The 21,736-nt window shown below is 42.4% G+C and overlaps 1 protein-coding gene across 4 annotated transcripts in view; it reads right to left on the bottom strand.

Annotated features, from left to right (window-relative positions):
- Window positions 1-21,736, bottom strand: part of FRMD1 (FERM domain containing 1) — a 69,320-nt gene that overhangs the window by 23,834 nt on the left and 23,750 nt on the right. For all 4 annotated transcript variants that reach the window (XM_048487159.1, XM_048487158.1, XM_048487160.1 and 1 more), the window contains 4 exons: window positions 15,196-15,286; window positions 7,853-7,932; window positions 6,110-6,186; window positions 266-452 (listed from right to left, as the gene is read on the bottom strand). In XM_048487159.1, coding sequence (XP_048343116.1) covers window positions 266-452; window positions 6,110-6,186; window positions 7,853-7,932; window positions 15,196-15,286 — 435 coding nt within the window. The remainder of the gene's footprint in view (window positions 1-265; window positions 453-6,109; window positions 6,187-7,852; window positions 7,933-15,195; window positions 15,287-21,736) is intronic.

Below are 21,736 nucleotides of genomic sequence, written 5' to 3'. Positions count from 1 at the left end.
TGGAATATTGTGCCAGAATGAGAGCTCATTAATAGGAGGAATCTTGACTTGCCATTGCTCTTTCTAATCTGCCTCCCTGATGCATCTCATTCCTACATTTCTTGGTTGTCAAAGGATGATACAAAGTAGATCTCGGGGCACTGTGTCACCAATTTGACTAACAACCAAAATCATACTCAAATAAGAACTGGAAGAGCTGAGAAGAAAAACGTGTTAAGGCTTCATTCAATCCCAATCATTTTGTTCCATTCTCATGGAGACTTACCCATTGCGGAAAATAAGTCTGGGGATGAAAATAGTTCCTACTATGTAAATTTTCCTGGTAGTCACCCACATCAGCTTGCAGACCATAAGCAGCCAGCAGGAAGTAGATTTCTTCTTTGTTTGGACACCGAGACCTCAGCACTTGGTCCCTGAGATTACAGTAGTAATAGTGCCGTGATACCTTGTCACTGTAGGATTCAGAAAAAAGCAACACACTTCAAAAAACAAGCAGCAGCAGGAAAGAAAAGTAGCCATCTAATTGGACTTTCCTTCCTACACAATTTATCACTCTGAGGACAACCTATGTAAGGCATAGTTTTATCATAAACATCTATCACTGGGCAAAGGAAAGGTGAGACTTAGTGCCGTGTAGCAGATAAGAGAATGCAGTAGTGCCTCAACAGGCAATGCCTAACTTACTTCACAGGGTTGTTATTGTGGGGCAGGACAATGCTGTAAGCCAATTTGGAGGGGAGTAGGATAAAAAGGCACTAAGGGGCAAGGTTATTCCCTGAAATAAAGATGAGCAAGGACGTTTTAGTTTATAAAAGGTTTAATAGAAGGTTGTAGGTTTACATTAGTCTGCATTTAAAAACCAAATAAAAGACAAAAGTCCTTTTCTGATCAAATTATTTCATTGTCAACAAGTTGGGTAGAAGGTGGATTGATATTGGCAGGATATTTGAATGAAATAACGGAGTCCCCCTTGAGTTTCTCTTCAAGCGTACAATCACAAAATAGAATCCCCAAAATAAAATTTGTTAAAAGATATGTCATTAAATCATGCTTTCTATGTAAGTACACTATTTTCCATACATGTTTAAGTCTCACTCATACACTCAATATATCTTTGCAGATTGCTATTCTGTTCAGCTGCAAAGTGGATTGAAAGTGGATTGAAAGTGCATTATTCTGCATGTGTGGAAGGGGCCTAAGCCTGACCATCATCTCATTGTTCTGGAATTTGATATTAACCGAGAGCGTAAAAAAGGGAATGGAGGTTAAATAATATGTTATTACAAACTGAGGAAGTACTTGGTAGAATAAAATTGGAGATAAAGTGTTTTCAAAATTATATTTGAGCCAAGAAGTTGAATGTACAACTATTTGGGATGCATGAATGACATTTATAAGAGAAATTCTAATATCTCACTCGTTATATTAAAAAAGAAAGAGATCTGGCCAGAAAAGAATGAACTTGAAACCTTAGAATAAAATAAACTAGGCATAAAGCTACTAGATTTGTAGGGACAGAAAGATGTTAGAATTTACCCCAGAGAAGTCAAAGCTCTATGATGCTTTGACAATTTCAAAATTCATACTGATATGAAAAGCAATCTATACTTGAACACAGTAATAAACCATGTAAGATCTTAGCAAAACTGCTGAAAGAAAAGGACAATGATATAAGATCCTTAGGATTAGAACAGAAAAGAGGATGCAAACACAAACAGATGGGCAGACTTTAAGGGAATTTCAAATTTGTAAAAGGCAGACAGCCTGGATAGGGACAAAAAATACTGACATTTATAGGAAGTGTGTCTCTATCCCTGATTTGTCATCAGAACACAGGAAATTCTCAGACAAACCAATTTCTAGATCAAAAATAAGAGACAGGATCAAGAATTTAGAAAATAGGAAAATTACCTGGTCCAGACAGGTTCAGTAATGAATTTTATAAGTTTTGCTGAGCAACTAGACCCATATGTATAAATACTGTTCACATATATGCAAAATATGTAAGACGTTTCAAAATAATGGGCAGTTTTAAATATTGCTATTATTTGAAATGAGGGAAAAGATCCAAATGATGTGTCATTGCTTAACAGTGATTATAAGATAGAATCAAATATTCTGGCAAACAGATGAATTGAAGTATTGGGTTGGACCACACAGGCTTACTAAAAGGCCAATTAATGTTTTGGAATATTAGAAGGCTGATTAATAAATCTTGCCAAGGTGAGATATTTGCCTGTAATATTATTTTTCATCAGTGCAGAGAAGGCATTTGACAGAATTAATTGGTCTTTTTTGAACAGATCTAATTGCTTTTGGGCATGGACAGAGTTTTCTTTAATAGGTTAAATCCGTTATATGGAGCTCTAAAACCAGAACTGTAAGTAATTATAGTTTGTTTACTTGTTGATTTATTTATTTATTGTTTGGCTTGCTATGCCAGCCACCCCCTAAGGGCTCTGGGCAGTGTACAGAAGATAAACACAATTTAAAAGTTACAGTCTAATTAAAACGAAATTAATTTAAATACAACAGTGAAACAGAAGAAAAACCTAACATTGGATGGCAATCCAAAGAAACCTCTTAACCCCCTGGGAGGGGACCAGGCACAGCACATGGTGACTGATTAAGATGATATGTGGGGGAGTGGCATGGGAGGCAATCAGCGACCGACCCCCAAAAGCCCAGTGGAACAATTCCGTTTTACAAGCCCTGCAGAACTGTCCAAGGTTCTGCAGGGTCCTGATGGTTGGAGGGGGAGCATTCCACCAGGCAGGGGCCAGGGAAATGAAGGCCCTGGCCTGGGTAGAGGTCAGTTGCATCGTTGAGGGGCTGGGGACCATCAGCAAGTTTGCCTCCGCAGATTGCAGAGGCTAAGTAGGGACATGTGGGGAGAGACGGTCCCTAAGGTATGAGGGCCCCAGGCCTTCAACATATCTAAAGAGATCATGCTCTTTTAAGCATTCTGCCAGGAGATTTATTGTAGGGGGAAAAGTTAACACCCCCAAATCTGTTGGTTAGAGCTAAACAGCTGTTAGTGCAGGCTTGGAAACATCCAGTCCAGCCAGGTGTTGATGAATGGGCTTATAAAGTATAGCATGTGGCTTTGTGAAGGAAAAAGTAAGGTCCAGGAGTTGTTTGTGGAAACATGGGTCCCATTCATTGAACATCAGAATTGAAATAAACCCAATGGGGGTCCTGGGGGTCATATTGAGGGGTCCTGCCATCCCCCCCCCATGGGGGTAGGTTTTAAATTGGGGTCGGACGCCTTTTATTAGGTATTATGGTTTTTTGCTGTTTTATGAGTTTTAAGCTATTTTATGGATTACTATTAATGTTTGTTACCGCTGTTTTAAAGATTTTAGTGACTTGTTTTACCATGTTTTATGCTGTACACCGCCCAGAGCCCCTAGAGGATGGGGCGGTATAAAAGTTTAATAAATAAAATAAATAAATAAAATAAATATGACCCAGGTGCCACTTTAAATCCCCCAGGGGCAAGTCACACTGCTTCTTCTGCTCCCATATTCACTGCTCACTGGCTGGCTACTTCTGCCAGCTGCTACCCTGTGCCTGCCACACATCTCCTAGCTGAGCTTCCACTTGCTGATGAGCCGCCTGCCCTCACCTGTGCATCCAGTCTCCGGCCGCCACCTCCAAGCTCGGGATGAGATGTGAGCAGGCAGGTTTTAAAAACCTGAGTGGAGTTGAGGGTGGGTGGACAGTGGGCTCAGAGGTGTGCCTCACTCATGGCCTTGTAGCAAACCCACTTTGCATCAAAGGGGTTTACTTCTGAGGAAGTATGCACAGCAGAGCTGGAAGCCAATTTGTACATTTACTTGGGAGTAAATCCCAGCTTGCCCTCCATGATGAGCCAAGCTTTGTGTGCAGCTGGTGCATCTTTGGACAAGCAGCTAGGACTTGCTCTCACTGGATCCTGATGGCTTGATGATGCTGGTGAATGGAGGCTAGAGGAGGGAGCAGGAGTGGTGGTGCTTCCTCACCATGGCGATCCCCAGCCTGGGTGGCACAGGGGCTCCTGACAACTTGCACAAAAGGAACTTTTCCTGGGCAAAGGGGCTTCAGGGCTCTGGGGATAAAGCAGGACTCATGAACTGCTTGCTGGTTCATTAATTCACCTGCTTGATTTCTGCCTTGATTTCTCTTGCCCGGCATAGCTCTCAGTACAGTTGCATTTGCTCATTTAACCAGGAAAGTTCAGGAGGCAGATCAGGTAAACCAGTGAATTCCCAAAATGGGCACTCTGCTTGATGCTTTGGATTCTTATTTATTTTTAAAGCTGAATTTCCAGTTGTGCCACTTTTAACCCCAAGGTGAGTACATTAGTCAAGATCAAAGAATGAGGGAAACACAGAAGGGGGAGGTTTACCTTGTCTTTGCAAGGTATGTTTTTCAGCATTGTATGGAGCATGGAATTATCCTAGCATTTTTGCCAAAAATCAACATGAATTGGTTTTTGATTTTAGAGGATGCACATGCGTTTACAACTTGCCCAGCATTTTTAGTCTGAAAACCATTTTCTAAAAAGGAGGTTTTCACTTCTGAATTTCCCTCCTTTCCATCTTTCTTTCTTGGCTTGGTATTCTCCACTCTGCCACCTGAGCTGTGGAGGCTTATCTGGGGAATTCAGATTAGCCTGTACACTCCCACACACGCCAGCTGGGTGACCTTGGGCTAGTCACAGCTTCTTGGAGCTCTCTCAGCCCCACCTACCTCACAGGGTGTTTGTTGTGAGGGAGAAAGGGCAAGGAGATTGTAAGCTCCTTTGAGTCTCCTACAGGAGAGAAAGGGGGGATATAAATCCAAACTCCTCCTCCTCCTCCTCCTCCTCCTCCTCCTCCTCCTCCTCTTAACCACTACAACACGTTGTCTTTTAGTTTTATAAGGGAGAACTCAGTCATATTGCAGTTCCTCATCTTGTGGTTCACATAGCGAAGAGAGAGGAATGCAAGACCCCAGCATGGATGAAGAATACATACCTCTTCACTGAGGCCCCTTCTGCACAGGCAGCAACAGGTTCATGAAACCTGTTTCTGCTGTGCTGCTGCTGTTTGCAGAAGGCAGCTTGGTTCGCACAGAAACACAGTGCAGCTGAGATTCCCTCCCACCTGAGAATCCACCCCCACCCCACCTAGTGCATGGCATGGCATTCACCTATTAGAGTATCCCTTCTAATGGCAGCTGCCTGTGGAATCCACTGTAATGGTAGAGAAAGGGAGGAGTGGGAATTGAACGCTCCTGCTTGCAGTAGTTCACACACGCAAGCAGGAAGTGAGTTTCATTAAACCCGGGTTCTGGCCTTAAAACAGGTTAGAAGTTTTTTTTGGGGGGGGGCTTCTGTGGGAATTCCCCCCCTCCAATTCATTTAAAAAGGGGCTCAACCCATTTTAATTGACCCGTGCAGAATGGGCCAGAGAGAAGATGCAGTCAATTTCTTACAATGTGTAAACCAGGAAGAACAGATCTCTATCATACCTGAAACAGCAGTAGGGACTACAGCATTCTCTTAACTGCCTACAATATTCTAATTTCTTGAATTTATTAGGTTATTTTGTCTGGAAACTTTCTGGGATCAGTGAATAACTAATATGGTCCACTTTATATGTGAAGACCCTTTAAAACTGATGTGAATCTAAAGTTACTGATTCTACAGCAAAATAATTTCAAAGGGAGACTCCAATATCAAACTTGAGAATCAGAATTTATCAGGGTCTGACACAATCTCCCAAGAGCTTACCAAGGACCTGAGATTCCTCAACCACTGCAGGGGTTAACTAGCATAGCAAAACCAGGAAGATTGCTGATTACTATTATTGCAAACAAGTCTTCTTTTCTTTATTACACTCCAGTTTTACATAATTTTATCATTTCATGGTCCTGACTGTGTGGTTCACAACTGTTAACAGTTTTGCGTACATGTGTGCATATTTGCTATCAGTTTGGAAATTATTAAAAGTGAAAGAATAAATGAGAAAACTTTGCAATAAGGACACAGTGCAAATTATAATCCATAAATGCCAATTCTGTTCTCCAATAGTAGAGTGGTGGCAAAAGAACAAACACAAAGATTATATAACTCTTCTCATACCTTATGACCCGTCCATTTTCCACATAGTACTGCACTCTAAAGAATGTAACCAGAGGAGGGCTAAACTTCTCTGTTCCCTTTAACAGAAATCAGCAAAAAATTTAGGGTTAGTCAATTCCACAATAAAGACATAGTTTTATATCTCTGTTACCACTAGGAATTTTGCGTATATCTTTTCTCCACACTTTCCCACTTAAATTGTGCAATCCAAAGCTGCACTGGAAGTGGTGGAAGGGTTGGACTGGTGCTCGTACCACCAGCATTGGGCAAAGTGGCACAGACACCAGCACTGAGGGACATACTTCAACGGCTGGCCACAGTGACCATGGTGCCCAAACCTAGAAGTTCAGTCCTGTAGTGGCGGGCCTCCATTCCCAGGGATGTCCCCTACACCAGCAGTTTACTTATGTCACCAAAAAGTGTGGCAAAAGTTGGTGGTCCCAATGGGATTTTTCAGGCAGTTGGGTTTTTTAATCTTTCCCTCTTCCCACACTGCCTGAAACTCCATTAGAGGTAGTGCAGGTGTGCTACCATGTGTTGTTTCCAGTTGCTGCTCTATCACCCACTGCTTTGGATTGGGTTGCCCTTAATGTATTTAAGTAACCAAATGCTATTTTGAAGCCACATCATTGATTGGCTCGTGATACCGGGGTGAACAAGGATTGCAGTTTTTTGGGACTCTCCAGTGCAGTATAGTGGGGAGGGTGTTGGACAAGGATCAGGGAGATCCAGTTTCAAATCCTTGTTGGAGAAGTGATGGCCTGCTAAAGTCTAGTTAATGTAAATACAGCTGAACGAATACTTTTCCCAGGGGAGCTTGTGGTGCAATTATTAGTGCTTCAGGTTTACTGATTTTTTTCTTGCAATTTAGCCTGCCTCTTTTTGTTTTTCTGCTGTGTGGTAGTATATGCCAGAGCTTGTACTCTAAAGTCCTCTATGTGTATCAGTGGTATGCATTCAGTTATTCTCTTTTGCAAATCCTGTGGCAGTATAAATCATTAAAAGCAAACTCCAAAGCCTGGGACCAGACTATTTCTCAAACTCTGCCAACAATTCTCACTCTGTCAACAATTCTCACTTTACCATGGAGGTATGCTTGGGCAAGTTAACTCTTTCAGCCTAATTTATTTCACAGGGTTGTTATTGTCAGGTTAAAACTGAGACAGAACAATGCTGCAGGTTGTTTTAGGGTGGCGAGAGTGGGGTATCAAATGAATACACAGTTCTTCAATCATTGCTTCTATAGCAATTAGCTATTTATTCCTACATTATGAAAAGTTTTGGTGGCTAATTACTGCAGAGCACACTACTGTTGCGGGGTAGCTACAGGGGTAAGTTGAAAAGCTGGCAATCTTACTCATACTGTAACCATAGCATGTTCACAAATTTCTGGTTATGAAGCCACTGCTAACTGACTTCTGATAAACTTACAGCAGCAACACTATACAAACATGACTAGATGGAAGTCACTGAACACTGAGGCGGCTAAGGAAAACCTAGTTTAGTTTCCAACTGTGTCACAACCTCTGTTTGATGGTGGTGGTACGAAAGAATTTTGGATTTCCAAAATACTTAGCAGAAGTGAAAAGAAGACTGAAGAAACAACAGGTGTACAACAAAACTGACCCTGTGTGAAACATGAACATTAGATCCAGTTTCTAGAAAAAGAAGCCTCTGCCTGCAGTATGGTTACAAATTTGAGTCAAAAACATGCAACTTGTTTTGCTTGGTCTTTTAACCTACTTTGCTTGTCTCTTTCTTCCATTCCTTTATAAAGTACTTGCAAAGCTTCTGTTCTAGGTCGATAAACACATATTCATTGTCTGAGAAGGAAACAAAATAACCTTAGAAAATGGAGGACTTCAAGGCCAGAGATACTGTCGTTATGATATGTGCCAGAAAAAACCTTCTGACCTCAATGGTTATACATCAAGACAATAAAGAGTGTTGCATCTTAACATGGGTGGACAGAGAAAAGAGGGCAGTATGGAACTTTCTTCATCCCATAACTCATATTTGCGGATCGAACTTTAGGTTATTTCTGAACAAAATAACCAAGCCCTGAAAACAAGGTTGCAAAGTGTGCTTCACCTGTTTTTGCAATCCTGGTTTTGCTGGGCAACATTAACCACAGCTTACTGGTTCACATGTAACAGCAAACTGTGGGCCGAACTAGCTGGGATGAGGGCCCCACCGGCGTGTATACATGCCCATCAATTCATTGGCAGGCTATTTTTGAACAAAAAAGGAGCATGAAGGCAAGGGGAGTAGACCTGCTTCTCTCCTCTTCCTGCCATCTTCTGATACTGTAAAGATTTTTTTTTAACCCTGTCAGTTTTGACACCCGACAGAAGCCTGGCTGGAAGGGAAGTGATGAAACTATCAGAGCACAGAGAAATCAGACGTATGAAGTTGCCATAGACCTGGTCTAATCAGACAGGCAGCAGCTCTCCAGAGTCTCAGGCTGAGGCTTTCACATCATCTACTGCCTGATTCTTTTAGCTGGAATCTGAACCTGGGACTTTCTGCATGCCATGCAGATGCCCTACCAGTGAGCCATGCCCCCCCGCCCTGACAGGGGCAGGGTGTGGTTTCCTTGCCTGAGTTGTCCATTTTTGCTCAAAACTAGACACACATTCTCTGATTTCAGACATGAACCGGTAGCCACGCCCATAAATCAATGTTAGGCACAACTTAGCCCAATAATTTGTCCCAAAAGCTTGCAGTCTGTGAGGGGAAGAAGAATTGCACATGTGGGCCAGAAGCTCTTCCAAGACTCATTCATATAACACAAAAACATATGCACCTAAACCAGGGGTAGGGAACCTGCGGCTCTCCAGATGTTCAGGAACTACAATTCCCATCAGCCCCTACCAGCATGGCCAATTGGCCATGCTGACAGAGGCTGATGGGAATTGTAGTTCCTGAACATCTGGAGAGCCACAGGTTCCCTACCCCTGACCTAAACTAAGCCCCCACAACCCAAATTCACAAGGTAAGGACTAGAAGAAGAAAACCAAAATGATGTTGGAAAACATTGAGGAAATTAAATGGATCATGGCTATAACATTATTTTAATGGCAAGACGAACTAATCATTGTGTTCTTAATTTACATTTCACAGAGTTTATTTGCTTAACTGTGTAATCCTTAGCAAAGTGATATCTACCAAACTCCGCTCACTTCAGCAGATATAGCTGTGCTGTGGATTGCACTGCCTGTCATCTTGATTGAGTTGTTTTTGTAAGACCAGCCAGGTTTACACACAAATAAAAATTGAATGCAGTACACGGAGAAGTTGAAAACAATTTACTTTTCCAAACCAGAGCAAAAAAGTGTTCTTCCAGTACAAATGTTAAACAAATGATGTGTGTATTTTAGGTAGAGTGCAGTATGGGGTCCAAATGTAGTTTTCCAGTTGCTCACTCTCAGAGGCATAGCTAGGAAAAATGGACCCCGGGGCAAAATCTGAGTTTTGCGCCACTACCCCGCCATAGGTGACCGCCCTACCCTACCATGACCAAACAATGATTTTTTGCACCAGGTAATTTCAAAGGGGCTGGGCTGGGATGCTGGGAGAGCTTGCTCTGCCCATGAATCCTGTGACCCATGGAAGCCAGCTTGATGGGGCTGGGGGAGGGGTTCTGGTAGAGCTGGCTCTGCCCATGGATCCTGTGGTCCATAGGCACTGCCAGCTCTCCCCCCCATCCCCAGCAAGCGGGCTCTGCCCATGGATCACAGTGCAGATCCAGTTCTCCCAGCCTCTCCTACCCCCAGCAAGCTGGCTCTCCCCTTGGGGATGGGGGGTGGGGGTGGGTGAGCTGGCAGTGCCCATGGACCATTGGATCCATGGGCAGAGGAGGTTGAAGTACCCCTCTCTCTCTGAGAGTGAGAGTCTCAGAGAGAGAGGGGTGCTGCTGTCTCGACTTTTTTTTTTAAAAAAAACCAAACCAACCAAAAAACACAGAGGCTGGAGGCATCTGCTGGGGGAAGGAAGGCTTCTGCTGGCCCCTGCAGGCCTGACTGTCCTTTTTGGTGTGGGGGAGGGAGGAAAGGCTTCTGCCAGGCCCACGCAGGCCCCGCTGTTCTTTTTGGGTGGCGAGGGGGGGAGGAGGAGAAGGCTTCTGCTGGGCCCAGGCTGTGCCCCCACCCTCCTGCACCCCACTTACCTTTATGAAATAGAAGTGGTCTTGGGCAGCCTGCAGGGTCAGGCCACCTTCCTTCCTTGGCCCGACCCCACCCTGACAGACTGTTCCTTCAATTGGCTCTTCTGGCTGAAGGAGCAGTCTGTTGGGGTGGGGCCGGGCAGAGGGGGGAAGGGGGTGGGGTCTGCGGGAGAAATTTTCCACCCCCACGTGACTTAGCAGGGGGTGCCCAGGACAATTGTCCCTGGATGTCCCCCTTGTAGCTTCGCCACTGCTCGCTGTAGTGGTCAAATGTGATAAGAGTGAGTGCTTCTCTGAAGCTCCAGTCTAGCACAGAGCAGCTTACTCCTAAATAGTACCAGGACTAGGGACTGTGCAAGGAAGTACAAGGAAGTAAACTGCCTTACAGAAGAAGAGAACAGTCATCTCCCAAGTAGTACCTACTATCATCCTACTCACAAATTACAGTGGTTACACACATAAACTGGGTACAGTATGCACTTAGATTTTCTTTACACATGTGTTAGGCAATTCTCAATTTACATTCAATCCAAAAACAGCTGAATATGTGACTGAAACCACACATTTATTCAGGTACTGGTCCATGATTTCATTTGTAAAATGAAAGGCAGGTATGGTTGCTCTTTCTTACAAACTGGTATATATATTTGTTTCTTTGACAGAGCATCTCTTCCTTAAAGCAAAGAGACAATCCCAGCAAAGCAAAGAGACATCTCCTCCTTAAGCAGGAGGTACTTCGGAAGAACCCTGGATGCATTACCTTTCTGTCTGCATAGAGTACCCATTCAGAACAGCTACCTCCATTGTAGGAGCAGCTACACCCATTCAGAGCAGCTACCTCCACTGTGTGTACACACACACACACACACACACACACACACACACACACACACACACCCGATATTTCCTACATGGAAAACAATGTACACTATACTAGATTGAATACAATGGCCACAAATCCTTGCTTGGACCAGTCACACTTTCTCAACCTGATCAACTCCACAAGATTATTATGAGGATAAAATGGAGGAGAAAAATGTAACCCGCTTTGGTCCACACTGAGGAGAAAGCAGGCCTATAAATGATGTAAATACACACATAAATGCACATTACCTTAATGTTTAGGCATGTGCATGTACGCATATATGCCTTAGAGCTGTGATTCTTCAGGCTGAAACCTGAAGAATAGCAAATTTAATAACTCAAACAAGATTTTCATAATGAATCCTACCAAATGGGAAAAATGAAAGACAATGATTTGCCAGAGAAAAGGATCAGATAATAGGGGCTACTGCTATTAAATAGAAACAATTGGGGCATATGCTTGAGCCAAAGATCTAGCCTGAATAAGAGACTCTCAAGTCTAGGAACTTTCTCAGTACCAATGTTGGTTCCTATTATGGAAGAAAGGTAGGATATAAACCTAATAAATATAATAAAAAGGAGGATTCTTTAACACATTATTATATAATGATTTATGGTTGAAGAGTATTTGATGTCCAGAAAGGACTTGTTGAGGTACTCTTCTAAAAATTGGATAACTAAATATGGAAATAATGTCTCATTTATCTATGGGGTGAGAGGAGGAAGCAACCTATGTGACTCATGAAACTGCTTCAAAATATTATAAATCTTGAGGAATCCCCTGGCCTTCCGAAGCAAAGAGGCCACCTTTTTCACCCCCTTCTCCCTCCTCACAGCGTGCAGTCCTGCCCATCCTCCCTTTAGTGCAGGAATGCAGCATTACATTCCTACTCTAATGAGGTTAATATTGTCAAAATGCCAACTTGCAGTGTAAGCCTCAAGCTACAAAAAAGAAAAGCCCTTCATCCAAACTTTCCCACATAAAAATTCAGCATTTTTTAAAAAGTAGCTTACAGATCTTTGTCATATGGTTGAGGTGCCTCTTTTTTTAATGTATTCTTCTGATTAAATGAAACCTGAGCACAAATTCAATCCGCTTATTGCAGAAGTGGAAACAACATGCCTTATTCAGGCACACAAATTTGTAGGCTTTAAACTGTCCCTTGTGAAACATATTCACTTTGGAAATATTGTAGTATTTATGCCACATGGGCTTAATTTGTACCAGGGTTCAACCTCATAATCCATAGTGCTAATGCTCAGCCAGTGAAATACTATCTTTGAGAAAATGGAGAGTGCATTCCCTGTTTCACACTACACAGCTAGGATTAGAAAGGAAGGTTTCCAAATAAAAACAGGGGATTTCCAGGCAAACTTGAGCTCTCGCAGCTTACTTTAGTAATGAAACATCATGAGGCAAAGATAACAACTGTGCAGATGGTCATGCCATGCAGAAATCAATAATAGTCATACCTACTCTTGCTCTTCCTCACAAAATCTCCCTATACTCAAAGGTCCATTTACACAGGGACTGTTGTATAAATAGTCTGGGACTGCTATGTTTAAATTTTGTTTACCTTCATCTATGGCAGTGATAGCAAACCTTTTCGAGACCGAGTGCCCAAATAGCAACCCAAAACCAACTTATTTATTGCAAAGTGCCAACACAGCAATTTAACCTGAATACTGAGGTTTTAGTTTAGAAAAAGGTGTGCATTACTCAAGAGTAAGCTTGGTGGTAGTCGGTGGCTTTGCTTTGAAGTAACCATGCAACTCTTCCAATGGGTGAATCATGACCCTAGGAGGGTTTACTCAGAAGCAAGCCCCATTGCCAGCAACCTTAACCCCAGGTAAAGGATCATGCTTTAGTTCTTCGCATGAAAATCAGTGGGGTTTAACAGCGCTTAACAGGGTTACCTACACTGCTTCCCCAAAACTAGGTCTTAGGCTTAATGCTAATAATTGAGACAATTAATATCCATTACTATCAATTAATAGTTCCATGGGAATGTCAACTCAATGCATGGCAGCTGTGAAAAAGGCAAACTCTATGCTGGGGATCATTAGAAAAGGAATTGATAATAAAACTGCAAAGATTGTCATGCCCTTATATAAAGCAGTGGTGCGACCGCACTTGGAGTACTGTGTCCAGTTCTGGTCGCCGCATCTCAAAAAGGATATTGAGGAGATAGAAAAAGTGCAGAGAAGGGCAACAAGGATGATTGTGCAGAGAAAAGTGCAGAGAAGGGCAACAAGGATGATTGAGGGACTGGAGCACCTTCCCTATGAGGAGAGGCTGCAGCGTTTGGGACTCTTTAGTTTGGAGAGGAGGCGGCTGAGGGGGGATATGATTGAAGTCTACAAAATTATGCATGGGGTAGAAAATGTTGACAGAGAGAAATTTTTCTCTCTTTCTCACAATACTAGAACCAGGGGGCATTCATTGAAAATGCTGGGGGGAAGAATTAGGACTAATAAAAGGAAACACTTCTTCACGCAACGTGTGATTGGTGTTTGGAATATGCTGCCACAGGAGGTGGTGATGGCCACTAACCTGGATAGCTTTAAAAGGGGCTTGGACAGATTTATGGAGGAGAAGTCGATTTATGGCTACCAATCTTGATCCTCTTGATCTGAGATTGCAAATGCCTTAACAGACCAGGTGATTGGGAGCAACAGCCGCAGAAGGCCATTGCGTTCACATCCTACATGTGAGCTCCCAAAGGCACCTGGTGGGCCACTGTGAGTAGCAGAGAGCTGGACTAGATGGACTTTGGTCTGATCCAGCTGGCTTGTTCTTATGTTCTTATGAGACCAGCAGCCCAGGCCAGTCTAAAGGGGGGGACTCTGTTTGCGTGTGCCCACAGAGAGGGCTCTGAGTGCCACCTCTGGCACCCGTGCCATAGGTTCGCCACCAGTGATCTATGGTATATCCTGCCATTCTCCCCAACAGGGACACTACAGCTTATGCCATTCTCTTCTTTTCCATTTTACCCTCACAAACAAATCTGTGAGATAGGTCAGATAGATAGCATATGACTATCCCAAGGTCACCCAGTGACCTTTATTGGGCATTCAAAACTGGGTCTCCCAGAGTGCAGTCAGCCATTCTATGCCACTATTTTTTTAAAAAAAAAATAGTGGTGTTCTATTGTGTTTGTTTTTAACTTATTGCAACCTACCTCAAAGGTCCATCTTTTGGGATGGACATAATTATTTCAAACTAACCGCCTCTTTTAGGGAGCTGTGATTGGCTAGGGTTTTGTGTTGTGTATGCATTTAGCAGCCAGACAGATTTATGTATGAAATGGCCCTAGGTATATGTGTGTAGCTAAAATATCCTTAGCTTGCTTAAATATGTGTTGCTAATTTAAATACATGTGAAATCCTAAACTTGTTTATCTCGGTAGAAACTTCTGGGAGAGTAATATATTTTAAAAGAAACCTCATAACGAGAAAAGGGGGAACAAATTATAAACTATCCTGCTTCTTCTGTTGCTTTAGACCTCTGACAGAACTGGACATCAAAATGTCTGCTTTCTCCATTAGGTTTTCTGCACCTGAAGAATTTATGTGTGGGGCACTTAATATTCTAGTAATCTCCAAGTATCAAGGTGATGTGGATTGGGTCAGAAACTGTTCGCTGGAAAAATTCTTCTCTTCCTCCAGATTTTGGTTAATAAAAAACATCAGTTGACTTTAGAGTTCAGAGTCTTTATGATAGCCTTTCAATAGCATCCCTTGTTGCACAACTAATATTAAATTATATCTAGTGGTGCTCCGAAAAACTGGAAAAAAGAACTACTGGAAAAGAGATAAATAAATTTAAAAGCATCTCTTTCTCTATCCTCGAACAGGCATGCTCACAGACTAGTGATCAAAGGACACAGACATGATTTGCAATGATACTCAGAGCTACCAACTGTATTCTGAATAACTTCTGAAGCATAGGCACCGATCCAATGCTAAAGATTTCTCACAAATAATTCACCCCCATATCCATATAATTTCCTGTATATTCATTAGGTTATAATATTTCAATAGAAACCTTCCTTACTTTTTAGAACACTGATACCGAAGAGGTGAGGATCTTTAATTTGAAGTAAGTCACAAACTTTTTGGAAGAGTTCCTGTCCAGTGGCTTTTACCTGTAAAAAGATTAAAATAAATTATAAGCAAATCTAGTATTTCAATAGCTTGCAAAATAATTTCCTGGACTGAGACAATTAATGGAGATTTAGATATTCAGAACAGAAAATTAAGAGATGCAAAAATTAAACTTTTTGTGGGCAGAGTGGGGCTGACCCATAATTGAATGCACCACTTATCATGACATCAGACAGCCCGAATGGAACGCAAAGCATGGTTACAATTTAATTGCAACCAATTATGCCTAGAGTCTGGAGCAATGTCTATTGTTCACATGTCTGTTTCCCTCACAATTAATGGGCTTAAAAATGTATTGTTTCTTGCTTACTCAACAATTAGAGACATTGGAGACTCAAGTGGAAATTTGATCAACCATATAAATATTTAGTCTTGAGGAACTCTCAAACACTTTTTCAGACATTCTAAATGGGAAGCAGGATTATAACTGGAAGTTCCATCCCCAAACTTCTGTATATGGATTAGAACTCAGAATTGCAGAACTCATAGTGCAGAGAAAATTACACATGCACACTCACACAGAAGCAGGCAAGTTCCGTAAATATATTCAAATGAATGCATTTAACACACCATTGGGATGCCATGAAATGTAAAGAGCATCATACATTTAAAAAGGTTACCAAAATAGTTGAGTATGTCATATGTTGCCAGTAGTGACACAAAGTGGCACAGCTCTGAAGATTATACCAGTATCGTGTAGTTGGTAAGAGTAGTTGGAAAGAGCAGTGGACTCATATCTGATGAATTGGATTTGTTTCCCTGCTCCTGCACTTGAAGCCTGCTGGGTGACCTTGGGCTAGTCACAGTTCTTTCTCAGCCCCACCTATTTCCTAAGGTTGTGGGGAGAAGAAAGGAAGGACGTTGTAAGCCGCTTCGAGACTCCTTACAGGAGAGAAAGGCAGGGTATAAATCCAAACTCTTCTTCTACGCAGTCTGTATAAGCACCTCAGAACACATGCTATATTTTTCTTGATTTTCTTTATTTAGCATGTGTCTATCCATGTGTATGAGCATTCTTCTTTAGCTAGGAATGAATGTTCCCATTTAACTCTCTTTTTTAATAATTAAGTGCACTCTAGAAACAACATTTTGAAAACTCTGCCTAAAATACCAGCCTTCTGAAGCATTCATCTTTAGTCAAGATGCTAAAGGGTCATTTTCAAGACTGAAAACCAACACACAAGTGACAGATAACTTTGGACAACTTTTTGAAGATTATTTTAAAGACATCATAAGCTCAAGAGGAAAGGACTACATATTTGATGAGTGCCAAAGAATGCAAGCCTACTTCGACCTAAATCTCACTATATAGAATAAGTGACAGATTTTCGTTTAGTGGAATACAATATTTCCATGGACATTTTGTGGAAGCAGATATAGGAATAAGCAATTCATGTCCAAATCCCTTGCCTATCATGATAAATATCTACCCTTTACCTTCCTGAAACCTAGTCAGTACCCCCACCCTCACTCCTTGTTGGATCATTACAAGGATTTACACAGCATTCTGAAAAGCAAAGACTGATGCAAATCCCATTTGCTTATCACTGGAAGTAGAACCAAGAACAGAACTCAGGACTAGTGAGCCCACTGAGAGGCACTTATTATGTGTTAGGCTGTGTGGGGTCCCCTATGGCACATCTTGATCCTCCTAGCTTTTATGAGGAAGTAAACCATGCACAAGGCATTTTAATCCTTCTGGAGAAACTTAATCAGCATGTGCAGTAAAAGACCAAAGGAGCGAGGCAGAGCAGATAAGGAATTTTTACTTTAAGCCAAGTATATAAGATCACATTTCTGGAGATAAGAATGGGAAGAACTGGAATGTCCTCTTCCTGATTAGAAAGAAGAGTCCATAGACATAACCAAGTGTGGAACTCTTTGTAGATACTGTAACAATAAAGGTTCATCCACCTGAGGCATTGAAAGATCTACAATTGGATCCTCAGCAAGTTTTCTCTTCATAAATAGCAGTCAGAGGAATTCCTGGATTTGGACCATAAGATCATGGTGCAGTAGGACCCTCTCCCTGATCCCTGAACTGCCTCCTTCCTGGGTGCTATTTGCCCAATTGGAGAAAACAGATATACCGTCTGTATAAATTTATCCAACTGGCCTAAAAGCAGCTCCAGAGAGCCAACTGAGGTCAGACAATGGTGCAGAGGAAAAGTTAATTCCCTCAACTCAATGCTATGGCCCTGGTCTGGACTGGGGCTTCCCATGGCTGTTATCCACAAAAGGAAAAAAGGTTACAGATTCAATTAGATTTTACAGTGTCTTGACGTAGTTACAAGTTTACTGGTGCATACAACACAAAATGACTAGCCTATGGAAGCATCTTTAAAATGCTACCCATGACAACTACTTCCAAGCTGCAAATTATATACAGCAGCTGATCATGTGCAGAGAGGCACAGGCTAGAGCTCATTTGAAAGCCAACTCTGTGGTGGTGATGGCAGCAAAGAAGCAATTATTTTTCACCACCACTGCATCTGTGTAGGGTAGCCCCACAGAACTCTTCTGGGTGGTTGAGGCCTAATGGGTTCTGGCCAATTAAGGAGTGGTGATAATTTGCTAAGTACTTTGCAGATAACATCTCTCACATCTATTATGACTTGGACTTCACAATAGTAGCAACAGGATTAGATGGTCCCAGGATGCCAATTTGTCTAGTTGTATAGAATACCTTTCTGCTTATGCAGTCTGAGGTTGCAGACAGGATTCTGGAAGCTTTGAAACCTACCCCTTGCCTGTATGATCCTCACCTTTCCTGGTTGCTTAAATCCGCCTGAGAAAACTGGAGGAGTGGGTCCAAGACAGAGTAAATGCCTCACTGAGAGAGGCAGTGATCACTCCTGCCTTGAAGCAGGCAGTGGTATATCCACTTCTAAAGAAACCTACTCTGGAGCCAGGAGAATTGAATAACTACCCTCCAGGCTCAAATGTACTATTCTTGAGCAAGGTGATTGAATTAGTGGTGGCTAACTTCAAAGATTCTTGCATGAAATGAATTGTTAGATCCATTCAAGTCTGTTTTCAGGCCTGGTTACGCGACTGAAATGGCCTTTGTCACCCTGGTGGATGATATGCACCAGGAGATGGACAGGGGGAATGTTCATTCTCCTGAACCTCTGAGTGGTTTTCATACCACCAATCACAGTATCCTTCTGGATTGCCTTTCAGGACTGGGAGGAACTGTTCTGTGGTGATTCCAGTCCTATCTTGAAGGTAGGGTTCAGAGTTTGGTACTGGAGGATTGCTGCTCTGCCTCTTGTCTTATGGGATTCTCCAAGGTTCCATCTTGTCCCTATACTTTTCAACATCTATACAAAGCTGGTGGGAGTAGTCATCCAGAGATTTGGGCTGAGGTGCCACCAATATGCAAATATAACTCTATCTTGAGCTACCAGGTGAACCCAGGGAGGTGGTAGAAATCATATGCAGGCACCTGAAGACAATTTTGGAATGGATAAGGATTAACAAGACCGAACTTAATCCCAATACATCGCTCCTGGATTCAGGCATCCTGTTGGATAAACAGGTGGAAATGGTGGACAGGGGTACCCTTCACCAGCTTCAGCTAGTGAGTCAACTGCAGTCCTTGGACAGAAAAAAAATCTTGCCATTGAGATACATGCCCTGGTAACATCTAGATTACATTACTACAATGTGGTCTACAAGGGGCTGCCCTTGAAGTGGGTTGTAGAGATGATATCACTCCAGTCTTGTTCCATCTATACTGGCTTCCAATTGGCTTCTGGGCTCAACTCAAGTTGCTGGTTTCGACCCTGTACAAATAGTCTAGGACCAACGTCTTTTAAGGACTGCCCTCTCCCATACAACCATACTGGTTCACTGTGGTCATCCTCAGAAACCCTACTTCAGTTGCCTCCACTATCTGAAGTTAGACAGGTGGAGACCCAAGAAAGGACCTTATCCACTGTGGCTCAAAAACTTTGGACGACCCTCACCAGGGAAATTCATCTGTCTCCCTCTACTGGAATTTTTCACCAGTAGATGAAGACTTTTTTGGTTCATCTCAGCTATCCCCAGTTTTTGACCCGCCTCCTAGTGTTGTTTATTTGTGTGTTTTAAAATGAATTTTATAAGTGTTTAAATATTTTATGTTTGCTATCTGGTGGTCCCCAATGAAGTGGAAAGATGACAATAAAATGTTCTAAATGAATAAAAATAAAGATGAAAACCATTAACAGGGTAAGGAACTTAAAGCAACATTCACCTAGCATCCAATTTGAATGTACCAGAATCAAAGGGATTACAAAAATAAAAAAGAAATGAAACAGTTCAAGCCAATTTAACTGCTGGGTTCACATAAACTCTTAGCAATAAATTCCAAATCACAGGCAGCATCTACATTACAGCTGCATGTAAATGATATTTGGAAATATTATGGAGTCACTGTGTTTATCTCAGAAAACAATAGCTTTCTGGGAAAGCCTCTATTCTCTCTCCGTGTACCAGTCTAATTTTATAAACTTTTCACTTGCTCAGTAAATTACTGTCTTTTCACTAAGTTTCTTAATTCTGGTATTTTTCTTGTTTTATTTAGACTATTATAGATCCCCTAAAGGAGTGTATGCAAAATGCATAAAAGAAGCACAATTAATTAAAATAATTTTCCCCACTACAGAATTGCTTTTTTAATTTTACTTTACTTTTTTGGGTTTTTTTGAGAGCCAGCGTGGTGTAATGGTTAAGAGCAGGTTAACTCTAATCTGGAGAACCAGGTTTGATTCCCCACTCTGAAATGGCATAGTGACAACAGGGGGGCAATGCCATGGGCGGAGCCACAGTGGGGGCATGGCCAGGCAATGGCAGGGGCATTCTGGGGCGGGGGCAGGCTGCGCCCCTCACTCTGCCCCTGCCGCTCTGCCACTTGAGCTATTGAGGCTTATCTGGGGAACAGATTAGCTTGTGCACTCCAACATATGCAGTTGGGTGACCATGGGCTAGTCACAGTTCTTCGGAGCACTCTCAGCCCCACCCATCTCACAGGGTGTTTGTTGTGAGGGGGTGGGGAAGGGAAAGGAGACTGTAAGCCCCTTTGAGTCTCCTTGCAGGAGAGAAAGGGTGGATATAAATCAAAACTCTTCTTCATCATTATCTTTGATTTAGGGTTGCCAGATTGCTGCTAGGGGTGGGGATCCGCTAGGGCAGGGGTAGGGAACCTGCGGCTCTCCAGATGTTCAGGAACTACAATTCCCATCAGCCCCTACCAGCATGGCCAATTGGCCATGCTGACAGAGGCTGATGGGAATTGTAGTTCCTGAACATCTGGAGAGCCGCAGGTTCCCTACCCCTGCGCTAGGGGTTTGGGACCCATCCCCTTGACAACATCTGGCTGCCTGGTAGGGGTCTTACCAGATTTAAAATGAGGTCCAGGCCTCAACATCACCAGCATGATATGGAAGTGATGTAATCAAACAGGTGAAAACAAGAAAGACAGTCTGGTATTTGGGCAAAAGCGTCTACCATAGAGTTCTTGCTCAAATACCAGAGTATGTTCCTTGTTGTTGACAATGTGATGACATCACTGTCGGAAGTGATCTCATGACACCAGCAACGTCGAGGCCTACGTCCTGTTTTGACCCTGGTAAGATCCTCACCCCACCCTCCCCCACCAGTGGCCAGGGGGACCTGGCAACCCTACTCTGATGTGTTTTCAACTGTTCCTGTATTCATTCCTGTAATTCATTTCCTGCCATCCAGAACAAAGAAGAATGGAATCTTGCCATAAAGAAAAAGTTTCTATATCAATAATAATGGTGAGTTGTTATCTATGGTTAAAAATCTGTTACAGGAAAGAATTTCATGGTAATAATTAAATCACTGATATTACAACAGGCATAATAATATACCAGCAAACTAAAGACAGGGACCTGCTCACTGTAATTCCTATATTGCTGATTTCTGGGTAATTTCAACACACTCAGGATGGGGCTGCCCTTAAGAAGATGGTCCAGGAATTTCAGCTATTGCACAGCATAGGCTATACTCCGGTTCACATGCTCAAATTGCCATTTTCACACATCTCCAAATTACAAGACACTGGGTTAGAACCTTGGGCAAGGACCCCAGTTATCTCAGTTAACTTATCTTCCCATATGATAATCATCACCAACTCAAACACTTATGATCTTCTAGTAAAGCCCCACTGAAAGTCCTATTTTATAATAGTAAGCTAGACTGCCTTTTCTTGCCCTAGTGCCAATTGGCCATGCTGGCAGGGTCTGATGGAAATTGTAGTCCATAACATCTGGAGTGCCAAAAGTTCGCCACCACTGCCCTAGTGTAATGTGAATGACTTCTTCCCTGATGCAATTGCTGGTTAAAATCTTTTTCCATGCTAATGTTCCAAGCATGCGCAAACATTCCTGTTTTTCCGCTGCTCTGATTGGCTGCAGGCGGCA

This window comes from Sphaerodactylus townsendi, linkage group LG01 (genome assembly GCF_021028975.2).
Source record: "Sphaerodactylus townsendi isolate TG3544 linkage group LG01, MPM_Stown_v2.3, whole genome shotgun sequence".
Lineage (NCBI taxonomy): Eukaryota > Metazoa > Chordata > Lepidosauria > Squamata > Sphaerodactylidae > Sphaerodactylus > Sphaerodactylus townsendi.
Note: the sequence above shows the minus strand (reverse complement) of the source record. Positions and strands in the feature narration are given on the sequence as shown.